Genomic DNA, 21,423 nt, shown 5'->3' with positions numbered 1-21,423 from the left:
CGTTTAAATTGTATGTAACTTCTTATCGTTATTAATGAGGAAAATTGGAAGAGAAATGCATAAAAGTATCTGAAAATCTTTAAAGTCAATTATCTCGGAAACTATGAGAGATAGAGGCCTCAAACTTTACATCCATTTAGAGCCTCTTTCAGGCTTGATATGTGCAAAATTTCAATTGAAAATGAAAAAAAATGGATGAGAAATGCATAAGTGTCTGAAAATCTTTAAAGTCGATTATCTCGGAAACTATGAGAGATAGAGGCCTCAAACTTTACGTCCATTTAGAGCCTCTTTCAGGCTTGATATGTGCAAAATTTCACTTGAAAATGAAAAAAATTGGATGAGAAATGCATAAAAGTGTTCTAAAATATATAAAGTCGATTATCTCGGAAACTATGAGAGATAGAGCGATAGAGGCCTCAACTTTTACATTAATTGAGAACCTCTGTCAGCGACCCGAGAAAATCGCTCCCCGCGAAAATCCACGATAAAATTCGCGACCCGCGAAACTCCGCGAAAAATTACGTGCCCCGCGAAAATCCGCGAAAAAATTCGCGCCTCGCGAAGATCCGCGAAAGACATCGCAAATCGTGAATTGTATATGTCACCTTACAAATCTTCGAATATAGACTGACTATGTAGAGAGGGAGAGTGAAAGAGTGCTATATATATGGGGAAAGCTTGTCCGACGCCGCTTATTCTCCCGCTTTTTTTCCCGCAAATATTCTTAAAATTGAAATCTTTAAAGTGAAATATCTCGAGAACTGTTGTATTTTTTTCCAAACAAATTTTATTTTCCCAACAGAATATCAGAATTTCTACAGCGGAAAAAGTTTTGGCTATAAAAAAAATTAACAAAGCGTCAGTCCTATCCAAAAATACCCCAAATTAAAGAAAACTTACATTTCAAAGCCTATCTGCTTCTCCTACACAAATTCCTATGTCCTTGACCTAATCCTTTTCCTTTGAATCCTAATAAATGCAATATGATTAGCTAGATATTTAAAAATATGTCCTTTTACTTTACAGTAGAGTCTTCTTAATTCGAACGCTCGGGGGGTATTTTTGACATTTCTCACCTCCCAAATTCGAACGATTTTTTCAAAACTAACGAAATTTGTGTGAGATTAAATTGTATTTTGAATCAAATTCTCGTACTTTCTCGAAAGTTTTAGTGGTAACATACTTTCTTTTCATTTTACACGACCATAATGTATGTAAACATTCAGGAAGAAGCACAAAAATATGATTTTCATTCACCTAGAATAGAATACGAACTTTCTAACATAACCTCACAATTGACATTTTGAATCCAAACGGCCGGCGTTCGAATTTGAGAGATTCAGATTTGAGAGACTCTACTGTACTTACAAAATTTCCGTCTTGTCTAATGCAATATTTGACTCAAAATGGCGAATGCCTATTTCTATTCCAAATAACCCTTCCCAATTCTAATAGACCTTTCCAATGAAATTCAAAATTATTTAAAATGCTAACTGACAGCCTTTTCTTTTTAATTCAATTAGCAACAAGAACCGTTCGACGAACCGGTTTTTCAAAAACTAATAGCACAGAAATGACAGAAATAGTCGTACGCGCGCGTAGATATATTAAAAAAAAAGAATTATGAAGATATCTCTATCCAAACCAGTTGCGTACTACGGACGGCCGGACGGCAGCCGGACCCGAAATTGCCGGCTTATGATTTTCGGCATCAGGGATGTTCAAAACATATACCCTGTGAATTTCAGCTCGATCGGAGCACTTTGAGAAAATCCGAGGATTACAATAGGTGTGATTAGAAGGAACACACCTAAAAACAGGCAGAAAATTTTTAGTGGAAAAAATATTTTTGTGATTTTCCTAGTTAAAGAAAAACAAGGGAAAAGGGCAGTTTTTGTGGGCAATTCATGAGAAAATGTGTCATTTGTTGTGAAGTGGGTAAAGTCTGTGTGTACGTGTAAATAGTGGGAAAAAAAGTAGGTCCTCAAGATGGATGGAAGCAGCAGATCCAGCAGGATTCAGGGAATCCGGGGATTTTTCCAGTTTGAAGCATCAGTGAAATTTATCTGTCTCATCATCATCTTTGGCTACTGTCTGTCGTACTTTGAGACTGTGGCTGATGCACTTATCGTGACTCCGGGGTACTTTTTGCCCCCAGAGATGCAAATCTGGACAGCTTTTACATTCTGCTTCGTGGAGAGGCATCTGTGGGAGGTGCTGGTGGATTTTGCCACAGTGGCACTGTGTGGGAAGCTCATTGAACCACTATGGGGCTCACTTGAGATGATGACGTACTTTGCAGTGACGAATTTTGGTGTGGTTATCCTCACGACCACCTACTACCTGTTTCTCTATGCCTGCACCAAGAATCCCCTGATTCTCTTTGAGGTGCACATCTATGGTCTAGCTGGGTACATTGCTGCTGTATGTGTGGCCGTGCATCAAATTATGCCGGACCATTTGATTGCCCGGACACCAATGGGGAATTTCACTAATAGAAATATTCCCCTGACTCTCTTCCTGGTGGCTGTGCTTCTGTGGTTATTGGGTCTACTGGAGGGTAGATACCCCACAATGTTTCTGGCTGGTATCATCACCTCCTGGATCTACCTCAGATTCATCCAGCGGCATCGAAATGGCTCCAGAGGGGATTACTCGGAGAATTTTGCATTTGTCCGGTGAGTATGGGAATGATGGGAATAGTAAAATATCTCCCGGAAGGTATCTTTGATGAAGTCAAGGTCTCTTTCTCCTGTAGATTCTTCCCGAATGTTCTACAGCCCATTGTGAGCGTGGTGGTAAATCCCATTTACTACATGTGCAGAAGATTGGGAGTTATTAGGCATGTACCTGTGCCTCCGGCAACCTCAAACACACTGCCCCTCAGTTCTGTTAGCATCTCAATGGGCGGAGTGGATCCATATGATATGGAGAGAAGGCGTCAGATTGCCCTCAAAGCGCTCAACGAGCGCCTGTCCAAGGCAACAGATTCTAGTCGTAGCAAGGCCCTACCCAAGTCCTTCCCGCAGTCCACAATAAAGTCCTCCTCACCAGCTGTTTCCATCAACATCCCCACCACTACATCCTCATCACCCAGTCAGGAGTCCCTCCTCAAGTTCACCCCAGACAATGAGCAAAATAAAAATCAATTGCCTTAGTGTGAAAACAGTTATTTCTTTTATTCCTCATCATGCCTCAAGGCTTCAATAATCTCAGCATTGTCCCGAACAATATGTTCCATGTCCGTATGACATGAGAACAGCTCCTGCAGTAGAGTCAGGTAGACGGTTTTGGTAACACTGCTACTGTACATCTTGTCGTCAGTTCCATTCGGTGCCTTTTCCTGCGTCTCCACTTGAACCTCATCCTCCAACAGCTCGTCCACGATGAAGCACAGCTTGGACCGAATCTTCTCCATCATGTCCCCATAGTGAGTGGCATCCTTATCTAAAATCGCCGTCTGGAGGTAAATTGTCTGAGACATCTTGTACCAATCAGCCAGACATTCAGCCATGAGGCTCAGGGCAGGCTTTACTTCAACATTCAACTGATTCTTCACCCTTTTCCCAGTCTCTGTGATCTGCAAAAATATTCAAAATCAATCTAGCATCCCAGCGAGCACCAAATGCTAAGCTTTTTCAAATCAGCTGAAAACATATATTTTTTCAGCTGAGCTCTGCTGACCTCGAAGTTACACTAGCGATCGCAGTGGCAATTAGTCAAAGTTATTCTTTTTCCCCAATCGAGTGAGAGACTTTAATGCACTTGGTTTTTGTCTTTGCTGAGTTGAGTAGAAGCTAAGGTTAACCTTTTCCATTATTACAATTTTATGATTCTTATAATAACCACATTTGACATTAAAAAATAAAGCAAAAAATTTAAAATTCACAAAAATTTAAAAAAATCATATTTATAATATATTTTGAATAATATGTATTCTTAAACCTTTTCCGACCAATAAATTTAATTTCTTTTGTCTAATTTTATCAAAAAATATTGTGAATTCATTTATAAAAAAATATACTACACCTAAATTAAAATTGCATTGCCAAGAATTCTTGTCCGCTGTGATTTTAGAAAATTAATAACCCAAGAAATTCTTGGGAATTCTCAAGATATTTTGATATTTAATGAATTCTAAATTCGAGAAATATTGAAAAAACTTCGGAACCTCATGGAAATACCAAGAAGATCAAGAACATATAGAATTTAGAGCCTCTATAATTTTTATTTAATGGTATACACAGTCTACTCAAAATTATTTGAAATGATTTCCAACAAATTAGCATATTTTCCTGATTTTAAAGGTATTTAAAAACTCTCTTCTAAAAAAATATAAATGCTAAAAAATGAATCATCAAATTGAATAAATTTTTCATTTAAAAAACGATAATTTTTGTTTTGATATTTTACCACGATAATAAAAGTAGTTTTTTGCGTAAAAATGCGCTTTAGAAAATTTATAATCGAAAATTTATAAATAGAAAAGTGCAGCATATACATTATGCATATGCATCGTGCACGGATCATACATTTATTTCACTTGTAAAATATAAAACATTTTATAACATAAAAAAATATATTTTCCGCATTTGCCGCAACAAACAAAAACGCTTTTATGTAAATTTTTCAACTTAAATTATGATAAAACAATTATATTTTATTTTGTAGTATCCATAGAAATTTTTTTGTAGTATTTTTAAAAGGCATTATTGAACTCATTAACTCTTTCCGGACCGCAGCATATACTGTAAGCCAATTTCACTTTTTTTTTTTAAATCAAAAATATCTTTGCTCAAAAATTAATTGAGGTCCTACAAAAAAATATTTTACATTTAGACATCCTTATAGTTTGTAATCATTCACAAGAATAGGATTTTTATCAGTTCTGAATAATTAAAAAAAAACATTGTTTTCCACAAAGTATTCATATGCTGCTTTGTGTACTCAGAGTCCCAAAAGAGGCGAAAGAGTTAAGTGGGGGAGTCACAACTTTTAAATGGATTTTTTTAAATGCATCTGCAACTTTATTTACCATAAAAAAGTTAAAAAAGTAGAAAAATCCTGTTTCAAGATCAATTACAATAGTTGTGACCGACTGTGAGCATAATACATCAATGGCTGTTCCAGGAAAGATGCCAATATTTAATTGCGAAAATTGAGGAAAATATGCTTTTTGCAAAAGAAAAAACATATTTTTCATAAATAATGAATAATTTTATAACCCCCGACTGAATATTTGCTCAGAAAAAAATAATTTTTTTTCTCGGGAAAATAATGACGCAATTCACTAAAAAAAGCAACATTTTTGGTCGGGAGTATGTTTAATACTCTTATTTGACCATTCTCTATAGGCAGCATACCGCAGCATAATTCCTATAATAATATAAGTGATAAAAATCGTGATTATAATATCCCCCAAGTTGATAAATAATTTCAGGGGAAATTCCAAGTCCATTTTGACATTTTGAGAGAAAAAGAAAAAAAATGAAAGAGAAAATTTGCTGCTAAATGCTTCCTGGCGCCATCTACCGGCAGTATTTAGTTCTGCCATCATCCACTGCGAGCGCTAAACAGTGCCATTTTTATGTATTTGCTTAGCACTTTTTGTTCGAGAGCTGCTGATTGGCCAGCAGACCGATTCAGCAAAAAAATGCTGAAAATCCTATTTTATTCTGCTAACTGTGCTCGCTGGGATTCCATGAAATTTCTTTAACAAAAATTATGTAAAAATTTTTCAGTGAATAAATAGGAAAAATCCACGAAAAGTTGAAAGCAAAAGTTCATCTGGTTTCGGGTAAGTCTCAAAAATTTCAAAATCTGTTGGCACAAGATATTACATTTGAAATAATCCCTCGATATTTAGGGTAAGTGTGCCAAATTTCGGCATAGTTGCATGTAAGCGCCAAGGTCTCAAGTTTTAACTCTTTCGTCTCTTTTGGGACTCTGAGTACCCAAAGCAGCATATGAATATTCTGTGAAAAACAATGTTTTTTTTTAATTATTCAGAATTGATAAAAATCCGATTCTTGTGGATGATTACAAACTATAAGGATGTCCAAATGTAAGATATTTTTTGTAGGACCTCAATTAATTCCTGAGCTTAGATATTTTTGATTAAAAAGTGGTGAAATTGGCTTGCAGCATGTGCTGCGGTCCGGAAAGTGTTAACTCTTTCCGGACCGCAGCATATGCTGCAAGCCAATTTCATCATTTTTTAATCAAAAATATCTAAGCTCAGGAATTAATTGAGGTCTTACAAAAAAATATCTTACATTTGGACATCCTTATAGTTTGTAATCATACACAAGAATAGGATTTTTATCAGTTCTGTTCTGAATAATTAAAAAAACAATGTTTTTCACAGAAAATTCACATGCTGCTTTGGGTACTCAGAGTCCCAAAAGAGACGAAAGAGTTAAATGCAATATTATTAATACAAATTGAATATTTTTATTACTTTTTCTTCTTAAGGATTGTTGCTTGGAACCTTATAAACAGTTCTTGTAGACAGTCTTTATTTACTCTAAAATCATTCTTAATACACTTTAAAATAAATAAAAATGTTGACATAGCTTTGGTGCCTTATTTCGGCCACCATCATTCTCATAGTTCTTTGTCAATCGGGAATTCTTCAAATGTCTTTTTCACGCCATCTCGTTTGTCGAAGCTACATTTTTTGTTATTCTTGTATAATCTCTAGACCTAGAGTAATAATAATAATAATAATTTATTCAACTTCGTATAACCCCCCGTACCATGCGTCCGCCGCCGTCTCAGAGTATGTAAAAACCAAAAATTCATGAAAATTCGAGGAACAAAAAATGTGGCCGAAATTGCAAGCTGGCCGGAATTTGGCACACTTACCCTAAACCCCTGGAATTTTTTACCTTTCATTCTCTAGGTATTAATTTATCATGGGCAAACAATTGAAGATGACGACTTGGGGTCTTAGTTGTATCCCCATAGTATAACCTTATTTTGTTGCGTGCAGCGATACCTCTTCAAAACTAAGTGTATATTCTAATTGTGGTATATTTTGAAGTTTTCGATAATGACCTTTACCCTTTATTTATTCCTAATGCCCAGCGCACAATACCTTTTGTTTATAAACATATTTTCAAAATTTCCTATGAGAGAGAGCGAGATGACTAGATCTAGATCTCACTCATTCTCATTGAAATGTCAAAAACATGTTTACAAAACAAAAGTTATTGTGCATTGGGCAAAATACTGATATTTTCAAGTTCAAAAGTTAAACAGCTCTTTAGAGCATTTCTTAACCAAATCGGCTGCTCTTGGATTCATTGAAAAGGTTTTTGGTACATATCTCTGATAAGAAAGTTCTATGCGGTTACAAATTTATTTTCTATATCGACTAAATAATTAATGTACTATAGAAAAAAAACATTAAGTCGATATCACTCACAGTTTGGTCGCTAAGTTTTAAATATATATACGAAAGGTATATTCGAGTAAAATAAATATATCAGTATTTAATAGATTCATTACTAATTGATTCGATAAAGTTGAGTTAAAAATTCCAAGACCTTTCAAGTAATTCTAAATTTGACCAAATCGGTTGGGAAATAATCCATCTAAGTAGAGTGGATCAACTTGGATTTTGAAAGAATTTAAAATGACGTTTGGGGAAAATACTCTAATAGCCAGACTCAGAATTGGGCACACTCGACTGACCCACAAATATAAAATGGAGAGAAACAATCCACCTATGTGCGATGTATGTCATGAAATCATAGATGTCCCCCATTTGCTTAATATCTGTCGCAAGTATACTGGTCAGAGAGATTCTATTCTAGGGAGCCAGTCTGTACAAAATTTGCTTTGTGACCCATTGGGTCATAAGAAAATTGTTCAATTCGTAATGGAGATCGGTTTACACAAAGAGCTATAACACAACCACAGACTGTTCCGACGGGTCGACCGGGTGGTCTGTGGTCATGTAAGCTCAACACCAAAAAATAAATAAATTAAAAAAAATAATAATAATAAAATAAAATAACATAAAATACAATAATAATATAATAATAAACAATCAAGATTCTACATACACACTAAATCTAAAAAAATGCACAAAATTCATTAAGCACTCAAAACCAAAGGCGATATGTATTAACAAAGCCTTAAAAGTTTAATAATAATAATAATAATAATAATAGTAGATGATTTTTTTGAAAAGAAAAAAATTTTATCTCATATGGGGGCGCGGGGAGCCTCTGTCAAACACACGTCTTAACGGTCACTGAATTTAAATTCTGTGCATTAATTCATTACAAACTCTATTGCTTTACGGCGTTATCACACTTGCACATTAAAATTTTAATGTGATTCACATTAAATGTCGCTTGTGAGCGTCCAAATATATTATTTGTGTCTTTGAGTCATTTAATATTTGGGGTTTTTCTATTTATTGATAAAGAAGTGGACTTGGCCTTAATTAAATCGAAATTAAAGAGAAAATCGCATTAATTTTTCGCATTAATGCTATAAATCAATTTATATCTAATTTTGCGGGCAAAGTCTACCTTTTTATCAACAAATAGATCAAATTTTGAATATAAAATGATTCAAACACACAAATTACATATTTGGACTCTCACCAGCGACAATTAATGTGAATCATATTAAAATTTTAATGTGCAAGTGTGATAACACAGTTAGATAGAGTGACTATTCAAGAACACCAATTGGCAACTAGAATTCAAATCAGGAAAGAGGAAAGAGGCCAATTTTAACAAATTCGACGGGATGTCGTATTTTCTGTCCGCCATTTTGAGCAAAAATTTTGCATGACCTTCCGCGAAGCAAGAAAATAATAACAAAATGTATTTTCATCTCTGTCGGACTATTTTTCTCAAGTAATTGAATAACTAACTTTACTAAAAATCCATTCCTGACAGGAACTCGGATAAAAATTGCCCAGAAATAAATCATCAAAAATCACTCAATTTGCGTATGATGTATAATACAATGGTAAGGAATGGGTTAATGAATTTGCTTAAAAATTTTAATTTTCAGTTGCTTATTTTTGTTTTTAATTCAAATTTTCTTTTGAGATACTGATATTTTAAATTAAAAATATAAGTTAAAATAAATTTACACATTTTCTTTAGAACCGTAATTTTTAAGATAGTTTGTCATTTTTTAACATTTTTCAAAGAAGTAATGTCTTTAAAAAGCTTGAAATTTAGAAAAGTTTCTTCACTATGTTATACTCAAAAAATCTACCATACTGTACGTTTTTTGTAATTCGAGTTCGTATTTTTTTTTGTTCTTGCCATAATATTATTGACTTACAAATTTATGATGGTTCATAATTCCTTATATTGTGATCATACACCGAATCAAAAAATCTTAAGACAAGAGAAGTTTCAATCAGTCAAAAAGCTTAAAATCACGTAATGAAAATTATTTTGTTGGAAAATGATTATACGGTTAATATACCTATGAATTTTATCACAAAATTACCATGTCCTTACATAATTTTTTTTTGTGTTCAAAATGTTACGTTGAAACACAATAAGACTGGTTTTTATTTCGAAAAGATCATATTAAAATCATATAATATTATTCGTTCAAGAATGCAAGAAAAGTTGGCTCTATCGGAGTCAATTTGGGTCCAAGTTGACTCTATCGGAGTCCGTAGAGTAAAAAAAATAGCTGTTGACTCTATTGAAGATTGACTCTATTGAAGATTGACTCTATCGGGGGTTGACTCTCTCGAGGTCCCACAGTATATTTTTTTTTTAATTCCCTTTTCAAATCGCTAAATGGGTATTTTTGTAAAAGGGCATTGCGAAGAAAATGCTACTTGGGGTATTTTTAGTGACAAAATTTAAAATTGATCCGGAAAAAATTGAAAAAAAGAACATACCTTGATCTTCTCGAGCGCATGAAACTGCTCATCATTGTACGTGAGAGATCTTGTGGCTCTGTCTCTCAGAAGGTGCTGCCAGGATTCCCTCAGCCTATCCACAAAGTGCTTCATCTTCTCATTGGCCCTCTGTTTGCACGGGCACTTGATATCTCTCGTTGTGGAAGTCCATTGGCGCGTGAGATCATCATCAGCCACAAAGCGATTGTGCAGCTGCTTCACTGGTTCCACCAGACTCCCAAAAGAAGCCCTAATTGTCTTCAATTCTCCTGCAATTCGAACAACTTCCTCGGCGAGTCTCCTATCGCCGGCTTTCTTGGTCACTTGAGCCAATCGCTGAACAGAAGTGGCAAAATAGCTTTGAAGCTGTTCTCCATCCTCCAGCTTCTGTACTCTGTCCAGCAATTTGGTCAGTTGGACTTTGAGCATGCTGATGAATTGTTTAACACCACACTTTATCAGTCGATCCATCACTGAAAACATCTCCACGCGCCTCTTGGCATCGTGCCCGACACTGCAAGCCATCTTGGCCATGCTGGCATCATTCTCCACGGAAACCGTATTGGGGAATGTGGGAAATTTTGGTTGTTCAGTTTCTGGCGGGAAGGTAACATTATTGTTGTCAATGCTAAGGAGGAAGATTGGAGTGTCCTGATTGGTTTCTGGATATCCCCGAACAGAGGTTTCTGCCCCAACTCTCTCCTCCAGGCATTGATTGTCCAGGAAGAGAAGTTGATTCTCCGATCTCACTTCAGTTTGCAATCGAATATGTTCCCGGAAATTGAACAAAGGCTCATCCATATTCATGAAGATCTTGATGGAAGAGACTTTGTTCATGTAGAAGACATGAAGAACCCTTTTACTGAGAATATTGGTCACTTCAGCGAAGAATCTGTCAAAACTCCACATCTTCTGCTGATTCTCCTCCAGAAGTCCCGCAAGCAGAGGAGTCACGTAGTATTTGAGTCCTGTACTGAGCTGACAATGTGCTGGAAGTTCCCTGGACCACTCAATTGGTCCATTGTCGGAAGTCTGAGTGCCCGAAATGACTCCAGATGCCTTTTTCGTGGTGATCAAGTGCATCATCTCTTTGTTCTTCCTACCGCCAAATGGTCTAAAGGGCAGATTTCCCGTTGCCACATGATACAGAGTCACACCAATTGACCACAGATCAACATTGGCTGTGAAGCTTCGTGTAACTGATTTCCTCAAAACTGCCCTTTCATACATGTCCGGATGGAGATATTCCTCAGTTCCGTAGAGACTTACAAATTGCTGATTCTCCTGCAATTCCCTAGCAGCTCCAAAATCTGTCAATTTGAACACTGTTCTTCCATCTTCTGAGATAAATTTCATGATATTTCCGGGTTTGAGATCACGATGCACAAGATTATTGTCTCTCAAATGCTTCATTCCAGCAGACAAATGTTCCAGCACCAGCAGAAAATCCCCTTCGGGCAGTCCAAAGGTGTTCTCAGGATCATCGAGGATATTAAATAAACTACCTCCAGTACACAGTTCCATCACAATAACCTTCCCACGACCCTCCTGGTCATCCTCGATGGCCAGGAGTTTAACAATATTCTCATGCTTTACCTTCCGCAACACCTCAAATTCACGCATCTGAACATCATAGGGACGCATATGACTCAGCTGATTGAATGTTTTCACGGCCACCGGTTCGCCATTGTGTTTATTGACACCCTGAAAGAAAAACACACCAAATCTCCACGTCAGATTCTTCCTCATCCCCTTTTCCAGCAACACTGGCTCATATTTGGTCAAAGTCATGATCAGCAGAGTGTCTTCTGTAGAAAACTACATTTACTATCAAAGATTTTATGACCTTATCTCATTGCTATCACCACTGAAGCGTAAAAATATGAAAGTCTGGAGAAATTGACCAGAGGGGTAAAAAATTTTCAACAAGGACTTTCTCACCTGGAACACTGCCCCAGTGGCCCCTTTTCCAAGGACACTTGTGGTGCACCACACATAGTTGGTCGAGCCACGAAGAAAAGACATTTTAGTCGAGATTATCACAATAAAAAAACACTTTTATCAGATGTAACAAAAAATTGCAGTGACCTTATCAGCCATATTTGTCCCAAACTAATCACTGTCTCAAAAACCCGGTTGCACTTGCGATTGCATACTATTCTTCTAACTTTTATGCTTGCATAATATTTAAGACTAAGGCATAAGTTAAGGTTTACCTTTGGAGTTACGTTACAGTAGTGTTCCTCAAATTTGAACATTTGGGGGGTGTAGATGACATTTCTCACTCCTCAAATTTAAACAATATTTTCAAAAACGTAACAGAATTCATATGAAATTCACTCTCCCTAAATTAAGATAAGTAACTTTAGAGAAAATATCAATGTAATTTATTGTGAAATGAATGGAATTTCTTGCGGAAGTTAATAGAATACGATATTAATGAGAAAACACCATAGAAAAATAGTTCTACAGTAGACTCTCGCTCAATCGGCTCTTTTTCAATCGGGCGAAAAATTTTGTTAACAATTTTCACGTTTCATTATGAAGCTAATTCGCTCAAATTCGCTCAAATTCGCTCAAATTCGCTGTAGTTCTTCCTATTTTATCGTAATTCTTTATAATTGAGCGTTTTTTGTGGAATTTACAAAGGCTTTGACGCCCAAATCTATCGATAAACCGGATGATATTTCGCCGCAAATGCCCAAAATTGAGACAGAGTCTACTGTAATTCAGACTCCTCGCAAGAATTTCTTCACATAACCTCAAATTTTACGTTTCGAACTCAACCGTCGTTCAAATTTGAGGAGTTCAAATTTGAGGAACTCGACTGTACTGCTAGACTTTCATTCGAACTGAACCGAGATGTCACCCAAATGAGAGAAAAATTCGGGCATCAAAATGCGTGAAACACAACGATATTTTGTTCTCTTTTCTTTTACATACACAGTTTATTGTACTTTCTTGAAAAAGTCCAGCAACTCCTTCATATGTACCTGTATATGTGTGATAATATAATTGAGGCGTTGAAAGTCTCAATGGTCTCAATAATAAAAAATCCTATCATAACTAAGCCAAATCATGACAAATTTAAGTATATATATTTCATTCGATATCATATAATCATAAAAATTTGGTCGTTCTTTGGATTTCGATGCTTTAATAGTCATCGAGGGCATCGACTACAGAAATCGATTTATGAATTTTTGTTAATTTTTCAGTCAAAACACAAAACTTCCAATTTCCTCCATTTAAATTTTTCTCATAGCATGTAAACTTTGATGAAAACACTTTGATGATTCATATTTAATACTCCTTGCAGCAACTTTTTCTGATCGGCGTCATCAATTGTTTTTGGTCCTTTTGTCCTTTGTGTCAAAATCACTATTTCTGAAGCGTTTAAATTTAAACCGAGTTGCGGTGGTGAATGTTGGCTGTAGAACGTTTTAGTACAATTCTTATAACTTTAAGGGTCTGTCTGGACAGACCTGAGGATTAGCCGAGAGACGGGTTAACGTAATTTTATTAGAAATAATCGTCAAACTAGATTTCTGTCATTTAATACTAAGTCGTCTCTCGGCTAAAGCCGTAAGTGTGTCTGGGGCATAACGCTAGATAAATTACTGGTTGCCTAAAGGATATTCGAACCCGGGACCCGGGACACTAGCATTTGACCCATTGAGCGCCCTAACGGACGATGACTAACGTATAAATAAAGTAAATGCAACTTAGGTCATGTTTGCCGATAAATGTGTCGTTAGTATTACTTCAGTCTGTTGTCTAAAAAATTAATTGAAGAAGACCTAGTTACTCATTAGAACACTACTAAAAATACAAACTTCATATTTCTAAATTTGTGCTTTAGAGACTAATAGATGATTATTGTGGGAAGAAGAAAATCTATTAGGCGGACGTGGAAAACTCTATGCATGCCTTAACTAGCATTGAATTTAAATTGATCACGTTTAATTTATTTCAAACTTTATTGGTGTAGTCTAGTGCAAGAAAGAGCACATAAAGATGGATAGGATTACTACGATTTCATCCTCAAAGATTAAATGCGGGATTTACGAGACTTTTAGTCTCGAGAATACCAAAAAGAAGTAAGAAGAAGAAGAAAAAAGTAAAAAGAAGTAGTAATCCCCCTTGGAGTTTTAAATATTCTAACATTAATTCAGCAATCAAGATCTTTTAAAGTAAGTAAGTAGATAAATTTGAGGAATATTCTAGAATTCATTCTAACTGGGATATTATCTACACAGCCTCTTGCAAAATAAAAACGTTAGCAGAATTGCGTACTGGTCTATGGATCGTAACATCTCTTTCCGAAAAAATATAGTTTCACACACGCATAACGTTAACGCTGATTTAATGACAATTATGGAAGCCTGTGAATGTTATATTCCTGAAGGTAACCCAATTCTAATAGTTACTAGATCCCTATCAGGCATAGAAGAGTTATTTAATCCCAAAAGTAGAAATTATTTCATTTTAAAAAATCATGATTTTATTTACAGTTCTCAGGGTCGCATTAATATAGTTTGGGTATTCGAAGAAGTTCATGGGATGAAAGAAGTGAAGGCTTTTGTGAAGGAGGACACTGACAGATATATAAGTAGAAGTAACATTATAGACTATACGGACATGAAAACGAAAACTACAATTAAAAGTATTTTAAAGCAAAACAGACGGAAAGACTGGAAGGACTTGGACTTGACGAATAAATTGAGAAACATTTTCGAAAACCCAGACAAAATCGTTATCCTTGATATGAACTGTAGAAATACTTGTATTATCACCAGACTTCGAACCGGCCATACGTACGCAACACACTCCTACTTAATGAACCAAACTGAACCCCCCCACCTCTCCCATCTGCAACGTTCCACTCACAGTACAACATATCCTTATCACCTGTCCCGAATACTCCCAACTCAGAAATAGCATAGGTATCACCGAGATGGATTTGAAACAGCTGCTCGGAAACAATATAGTCTATCTCGCTAAAGTAGCTCTTTTCATAAGAGCTACAAATTTAAGGATTTAATTTGAAATCTCATTGGTAAGCAACGCATTAACCTTTTTGCAGTGTTTCATTGAATTAAAATTTTGTTCTCTTTCTCTTTATTTTTTCTTTTTTTTATTTAATTATCACGTATAAATTATTATTCTTAATTAGACATTTAAGTTATTTTTTCTACACAGGTATGGCTAGAATTGTTACTGAATTGTAGTCTTCAATTGTACCTGATTTGCCGCTGCATAGGGGATACTGGGGCACCACCAAACACGGGGTACCACCAAACACTGTGATTTTTTAATCGGATATTGGATATTAGAGGATAAGACCGATACGAATTTATAGGCATTATAGGGATGTTTGTCCACTGAAGGAATGATCGAGATAGTCCAAGTAGTTCAGAAATAAAAATTACTGTTTGGTGGTACCCCGTGTTTGGTGGTGCCCCAGTTTCCCCTAAATAAATAATAATAAATAAAAAATAATTCATATTTATATGCTAATGGTGCGGTATACTGTATACTTTTCTAAAGTTAATCAGTCATCGATTAGTATTCCCACCGGGTAAGTGTCCCAAAAGAAATGTAAAACAGCTGTCAAGTAAAAATTCACTTGGGTCTTTTTATTTGGTTTGGTTGCTCCCCAATTCTTTCTAAAATTTCCGCATTGTCCTGTTTTAGAGGAGTGCAAGAATTGTGAATTTTTGAAGATGGAGAAGCGTGTGTCCAATGTGTACACCTCCTCCAAAGTGGGCAGCTCAAATTCCGTCGATTCTGACTACTCCAAATCCTCTTCGTTGAATTCCAAACAGGAAACTCTGGTGAGTGCTGTGTTTTGGGGGATTTCCCTGCCTTCAATGAACTGTAAATGTTAATAGGATACCTTTGGGGATTTTTTTCAGGTCAACAATGAGACGAGTTTTCCTCTGCTTCCGGGCGAAAAGAGGCATGATCTGAAAACAGATGTTACCTACGTTTGCCCCTACAATGGTCTGTCGAAAGGTCTGTTGACCATTACAAATTATCGCTTGCACTTCCGGTCACAGCCGACGTCAGACAAGGAGATTGCTTTTGTGGTGGATGTACCCCTTGGGGTGGTGTCACGAGTAGAGAAGGTTGGTGGAGCTAGTTCCCGTGGTGAGAACTCCTATGGCATCGATATCTTCTGCAAGGATATGCGAAATCTCAGATTTGCCCATAAACAGGAAAATCACAGTCGTCGGACTGTTTTTGAGAAATTGCAGATGTTTGCCTTTCCGTTGGCGTACAATGAGCGCCTCTTTGCATTCTCGTACAATGAGGCATTTCCTGAGGATGGCTGGACGGTGTATGAGCCAGTGGCTGAGCTTAAGCGCCTGGGAGTGAATAATGACACATGGAGAATCACTCGTATCAATGACAGCTATGAGATTTGCGATAGCTACCCAGCTGTTTGGGCAGTACCCAATAATGCTCCGGATGAATTGCTGAAGCAAGTAGCTGGTTTCCGGTCAAGGAATCGTCTGCCAGTACTCTCGTGGATTCATCCACAGTCTCAGGCTACTATAACGAGGTGCTCGCAGCCATTGGTTGGGGTTTCGGGAAAGCGCAGTGGAGACGATGAAAAGTACATCAATCTGATTATGGAGGCAAATGCAAGATCTGACAAGCTGTCCATCATGGATGCCAGGCCGAGTGCCAATGCGATAGCCAACAAGGCCAAAGGTGGCGGGTATGAGTCTGAGGATGCATACCAGAATGTCGAGTTAATTTTCCTGGACATTCACAATATCCACGTGATGCGAGAGAGTCTGCGAAAGCTCAAAGAAATCTGCTTTCCGGCCACGGATGACAAGAAATGGCTGTCATCTGTGGAGAGTAGCCTCTGGCTCAAGTATATCAAGTGTGTCCTCAGTGGAGCTGTGAGGATTGTGGATAAGATTGAGAATATGAGTACATCAGTTGTGGTGCATTGTTCAGATGGATGGGATAGGACGTCACAGCTCACGGCCCTGGCAATGCTTCTCCTGGATCCCTACTACCGCAGCCTCAAGGGTTTTGAGGTGCTGATCGAGAAGGAGTGGCTCAGCTTCGGGCACAAGTTCCAGCAGCGCATCGGACATGGTGATAGCCATCATTCAGACGCAGACAGATCACCTGTCTTCCTTCAGTTCATCGACTGTGTCTGGCAGGTGACCAAGCAGTATCCACATGCCTTTGAATTCAACGAGCATTTTCTCATTACCATTCTGGATCATCTCTATTCCTGTCGCTTTGGCACCTTCCTCTGCAACACGGAGAGGGAGCGTGTCCAGGAGGAATTGAAGCGTAAGACTGTATCACTTTGGTCCTTTATCAATTCGACCCCGGAACAGTACAGAAATCCACTCTATGGTGGCTATCCGTCGGTTATTCAAACCATCCTGAAGCCCGTGGCCAGTTCTAGGCACATCCGACTGTGGAAGGGACTCTACTGTCGCTGGAATCCCAGCATGAGGGCTCAGGATCCCATTTATCAGCGAACGAGGGAATTGCTGGTGTTACAAGAACAACTGCAACGACAAGTGGATGATTGTCGCTTCGAATCGAACGCCAAACCAAACTATCAGCACACTAGATTGGCCTCGCCACTTCACTGAATTCCTCAATGTCCTGTTATTCAATTTATTATAAACTTTTAATCAGTTCAGAAAGCATTTTAGTCCAAGGAATAATAAAGAGAGAAATTGGATACAATAAATTAGGAAATAAAAATAAATGTTTTCATTCAAACATTTTGCGATTTGAATCAATCATAGGCATCATAGGTGATTAAACTCTTTCCGGACCGCAGCATATGCTGCAAGCCAATTTCACCATTTTTTAATCAAAAATATCTAAGCTCAGGAATTAATTGCAGTCCTATAAAAAATATCTTATATTTGGACATCCTTATAGTTTGTAAGTTTGTAATCATCCACAAGAATCGGATTTTTATCACTTCTGAATAATTAAAAAAAAAACATTGTTTTTCACAGAACATTCATATGCTACTTTGGGTACTCGGAGTCCCAAAAGAGACGAAAAAGTTAACCCATTCGCATTATCGCATATTTTATGATAAACGCAAACTTTGATGATTTTCCAGAGTTAAATAAATAAAATCAGCAGATTTACACGGATAGTACAAGGCAAAGTAATGGTGCTAGTTTTGGAGTTTTTGTACCGTCGAATAAATTTGAAGTGCGTTGTTAACTCTTTCGTCTCTTTTGGGACTCTGAGTACCCAAAGCAGCATATGAATATTCAGTGAAAAACAGTGTTTTTTAATTATTCAGAACTGAGAAAAATTCAATTCTTTTGGACGATTACAAACTATAAGGATGTCCAAATGTAAGATATTTTTTGTAGGACCTCAATTAATTCCTGAGCTTAGATATTTTTGATTAAAAAATGGCGCATTTGTCTTGCAGCATATGCTGCAGTCCGGAAAGAGTTCAACACCACGATGAAACCACGATATACACAGCTGAAGCTAAGGGCGTTATCTTTGCTCTGGACTCTGGAATGTCTGGAATTAATAAATAAAGGCCAAAAAGGCCCTTCACTAAAGGCCCAAGAAGCATTAGTGATGGAATGTTCTTCGTTAAATCCTTGATAAATCCTAAATCATGACAGTGAGTTCACGATCTTCTAATTAATAGAGCAGCTAGAGCAACCCAACTCTAAAATTGTCTGGATTCTTGGGCACTTATAAACTGTAAAAGAATATCGCTCCTATTTAAAGAAAAAGTTGGAATCAACAAGAGAAAAATGGGTGGAGTTCACTTCCCAGGGAGAATGTGATCAATCTGCCATAATTTCAAAATAATCCAGAGACCTACAAGATTTAGTAGAGGGGAGCAAACGATGAATATCTCATAAAAAGAACCTTTCCAACATGTGACTATTGCCAAAATGTACTAACAATCAGACACATCTCGGAGGCCTGGAAGATTGTGTTTTGCACTAGGATGATTAACTAACGGATGGAGCATTTTAATTCACAAATGGTATATTTTTCTTAAATTCTTTATAATTTATAAGCTTTATTCCTCAAAAATAAAATACAAAATGGTAGCCACATATACAGAGAATATATTTTTATTGAATTTAAAATTGTACACAGATAGAAAATTTGTCAGAAAAATTCAAAAAATTGCGAATTTTACATTTTTTTTATAAAGGTTTTAGGAACTATTATCCTCGTGCAATATCATTATAAATTTTGTGCTAATAACATAACATTAGATACTCTTTGATGTGGTAAAAGTTTTAAAATGATCGCATTTGGTTTTACACCAAAACTAAAAAAACACGTAAGAAAAAATATACCACATTTTTGTACGAAAAATGTATAAGAATGATCTGCCTTGGTTTTGCACTTGCAAGAAATAATGGATGTCGGAGGTATCACAATGGAACAGGATCTGGCTGGTAGACGAAGCTACAAAGTCTGGTATCGAAAAATAGTTATTAAGTTTCATAGAACTGATTGGAATGAGCTCCTTATTTTAATCTGAAAGACCAAAGAGCCACCTCACACATGAGGATCGCAATAATCGGCCAACTGGCGCGGCCTATGTTGTCGCGCGTCTATACAACCACAGTAGTAGTATTATTTATGCGCAATTATACTTGAATCGCTGTCATAAAAAGTTTGACATTGCGTCGATTTTGATAATATTTTCCTTCATATTCTTTATTAATTTGAATACAGGAAGACAAATTCTTTTCTTAGATAGTTACACTCTTTAATTTAAATAAATAGTGTTTGAAAGAAATTTATTGCAAATAAATAAAATATACTGTTAAGATAATTATAAATAAATATGATTTTAATAATTATATTCCAGAGAGATGCTTTTTACGAAATTTGTAAATCATCTTCTCAATAAATTTCAAAATGCTTCACAAACTATTAGATAAATTATGTGAAACTTTCTTTTTATCTAAATTAGTTTGAAAAAGAAATGATTCAAAAACAAGTTTGTTAACTTTTCTAAAATTAATAAGAATATTATAACTGAAATTTATAAATAATTTTGCTTCGAGTTTGAAAATGGGTTTGTATTACTGTGCTACAACAAAAATACTTCGCGAAACCCGAGAAACCTACTCTTTGTATCGCGAAACCCGAGCAAGGAGCAACCCAATTTATGCATCGGGAAGCCCGGGAAACCTACTTTTTGCATCACGAAACTCGAGAAACCCTTATCAGAAAAAATGGGAATGAGTTACCCCTTGGACTTAACTATTAAACATAAACAAATTAGTAAATTGGTATGTAACAATTTCTATTTCGCAAAATTATAGATAAAAAATATATCACAAAATTAGATTCTGATTTAAAAATATTCATAATTTCGTGAAAATAAAGGAAGTTCTGGAGTTTTTGTTAAAAATGTACCTCGAAAACAAGCGCCTGGCAAGTTGGCCTTTTTATATGGAGCTATTTGAAGCCAATTCCTAAATTGATCTCGGACTCAGCTCACAGTGCTGCAAGGAAAAAATTTATTTAAACAAAAATTTAGTATATTTATCCCTTCATACGGAAAGGTATCTTATAATACGGAAAAAACTTCTAAATTTTTAAATATTTAGCATAACGATCACGAGTGCAGAAAAAATCCCATACGCATTTGTATGTGAAAATAAGAAATTGGCTTCAACTTTGAAGGCCACTCGCCGGGGACTAGCTCGAAAATAAAAAAAATATCAAATTTTTGTAAAAGGATATACAATTTTTTTTACTAGAGAAAAAAAATTAAATTTACATACAAATTAAAACTGCAAAGCAAACCACAATCTTATATTTTGCACAAAATCAGGAGTGACATAATAACTTATTTTAGATACTATCGACTGTCGATTTTGAAAAATTTAAGCTTATAGCTGCTCTTCCCGTAACAAATATAGATTTTTATCAGTAGTCACATTGTTTTAAGAAGTTTAAGAATGGCCCAACAATGCGTAAAAAGTCGACATTCTCTTAATCTAACAGATATAGAGTTATCGATACTGTCGATTTGATAGTGTCGAAAAGTTATCATTCCACACTCCGTGTTTTTTTTTCAATGCAAATAATTTTTTTGCAGTGAATCCTTTGCATTTGGAGTTAAAAAAATGTTTCACTGAATAAAAAGAGGAAAAGTTGTTTTTCGTAGTGGATAGTACAGTTCGCACATTTTAGCAAAATTATGTAGTTCATAATCAAAAGAAGAAAATAAATAATGATTTTTTTAATTAATTTGTTTATTAATTTGAAATTTTCTTGATTTTGTTAATTTCTTTGGTAGTCATATCAACTTTTCTCTGTGTATGTATCAATGGGTTAATAAGCATACGCGATACGTATACAAATGATGATTCATAAGAAGCATATGCATCATGCGCATCATGCTTTATTTAAAAAGTGCAACAAAGAGAATTATTAAATGGGACAAGTAGGAAAATTAAATCTTTTCTGTGCAAATAATATCATTCCCAAGTTTTTCTAGATTAAAAAAAATA

At 35.9% G+C, this 21,423-nt stretch overlaps 3 protein-coding genes across 3 annotated transcripts; 2 read left to right on the top strand and 1 right to left on the bottom strand.

Annotated features, from left to right (window-relative positions):
- Positions 1-1,657: 1,657 nt before the first annotated feature.
- Positions 1,658-3,169, top strand: LOC129806930 (transmembrane protein 115). Its single transcript, XM_055855798.1, has 2 exons — positions 1,658-2,681; positions 2,762-3,169. The coding sequence occupies exons 1-2, from the start codon at positions 1,993-1,995 to the stop codon at positions 3,159-3,161; spliced, it is 1,089 nt and encodes a 362-aa protein (XP_055711773.1). The 5' UTR covers positions 1,658-1,992; the 3' UTR covers positions 3,162-3,169.
- LOC129806905 (serine/threonine-protein kinase TBK1) lies at positions 3,158-12,019 on the bottom strand. The gene is made up of 3 exons (XM_055855751.1): positions 11,840-12,019; positions 9,899-11,602; positions 3,158-3,583 (listed from the first exon to the last, which is right to left on the bottom strand). The coding sequence occupies exons 1-3, from the start codon at positions 11,921-11,923 to the stop codon at positions 3,182-3,184; spliced, it is 2,190 nt and encodes a 729-aa protein (XP_055711726.1). The 5' UTR covers positions 11,924-12,019; the 3' UTR covers positions 3,158-3,181.
- Positions 12,020-15,485: 3,466 nt separating this feature from the next.
- LOC129806908 (myotubularin-related protein 2) lies at positions 15,486-17,665 on the top strand. The gene is made up of 2 exons (XM_055855760.1): positions 15,486-15,735; positions 15,817-17,665. Exons 1-2 carry the CDS (start codon positions 15,625-15,627, stop codon positions 17,530-17,532), a joined length of 1,827 nt encoding a protein of 608 aa, XP_055711735.1. The 5' UTR covers positions 15,486-15,624; the 3' UTR covers positions 17,533-17,665.
- The last annotated feature ends 3,758 nt before the right edge of the window (positions 17,666-21,423 follow it).

The sequence above is a fragment of the Phlebotomus papatasi genome, chromosome 3, assembly GCF_024763615.1.
Source record: "Phlebotomus papatasi isolate M1 chromosome 3, Ppap_2.1, whole genome shotgun sequence".
In the NCBI taxonomy this organism is placed as follows: domain Eukaryota; kingdom Metazoa; phylum Arthropoda; class Insecta; order Diptera; family Psychodidae; genus Phlebotomus; species Phlebotomus papatasi.
The sequence above is the reverse complement of the archived record's forward strand: the minus strand, read 5'-3'. Positions and strand labels throughout refer to the sequence as shown.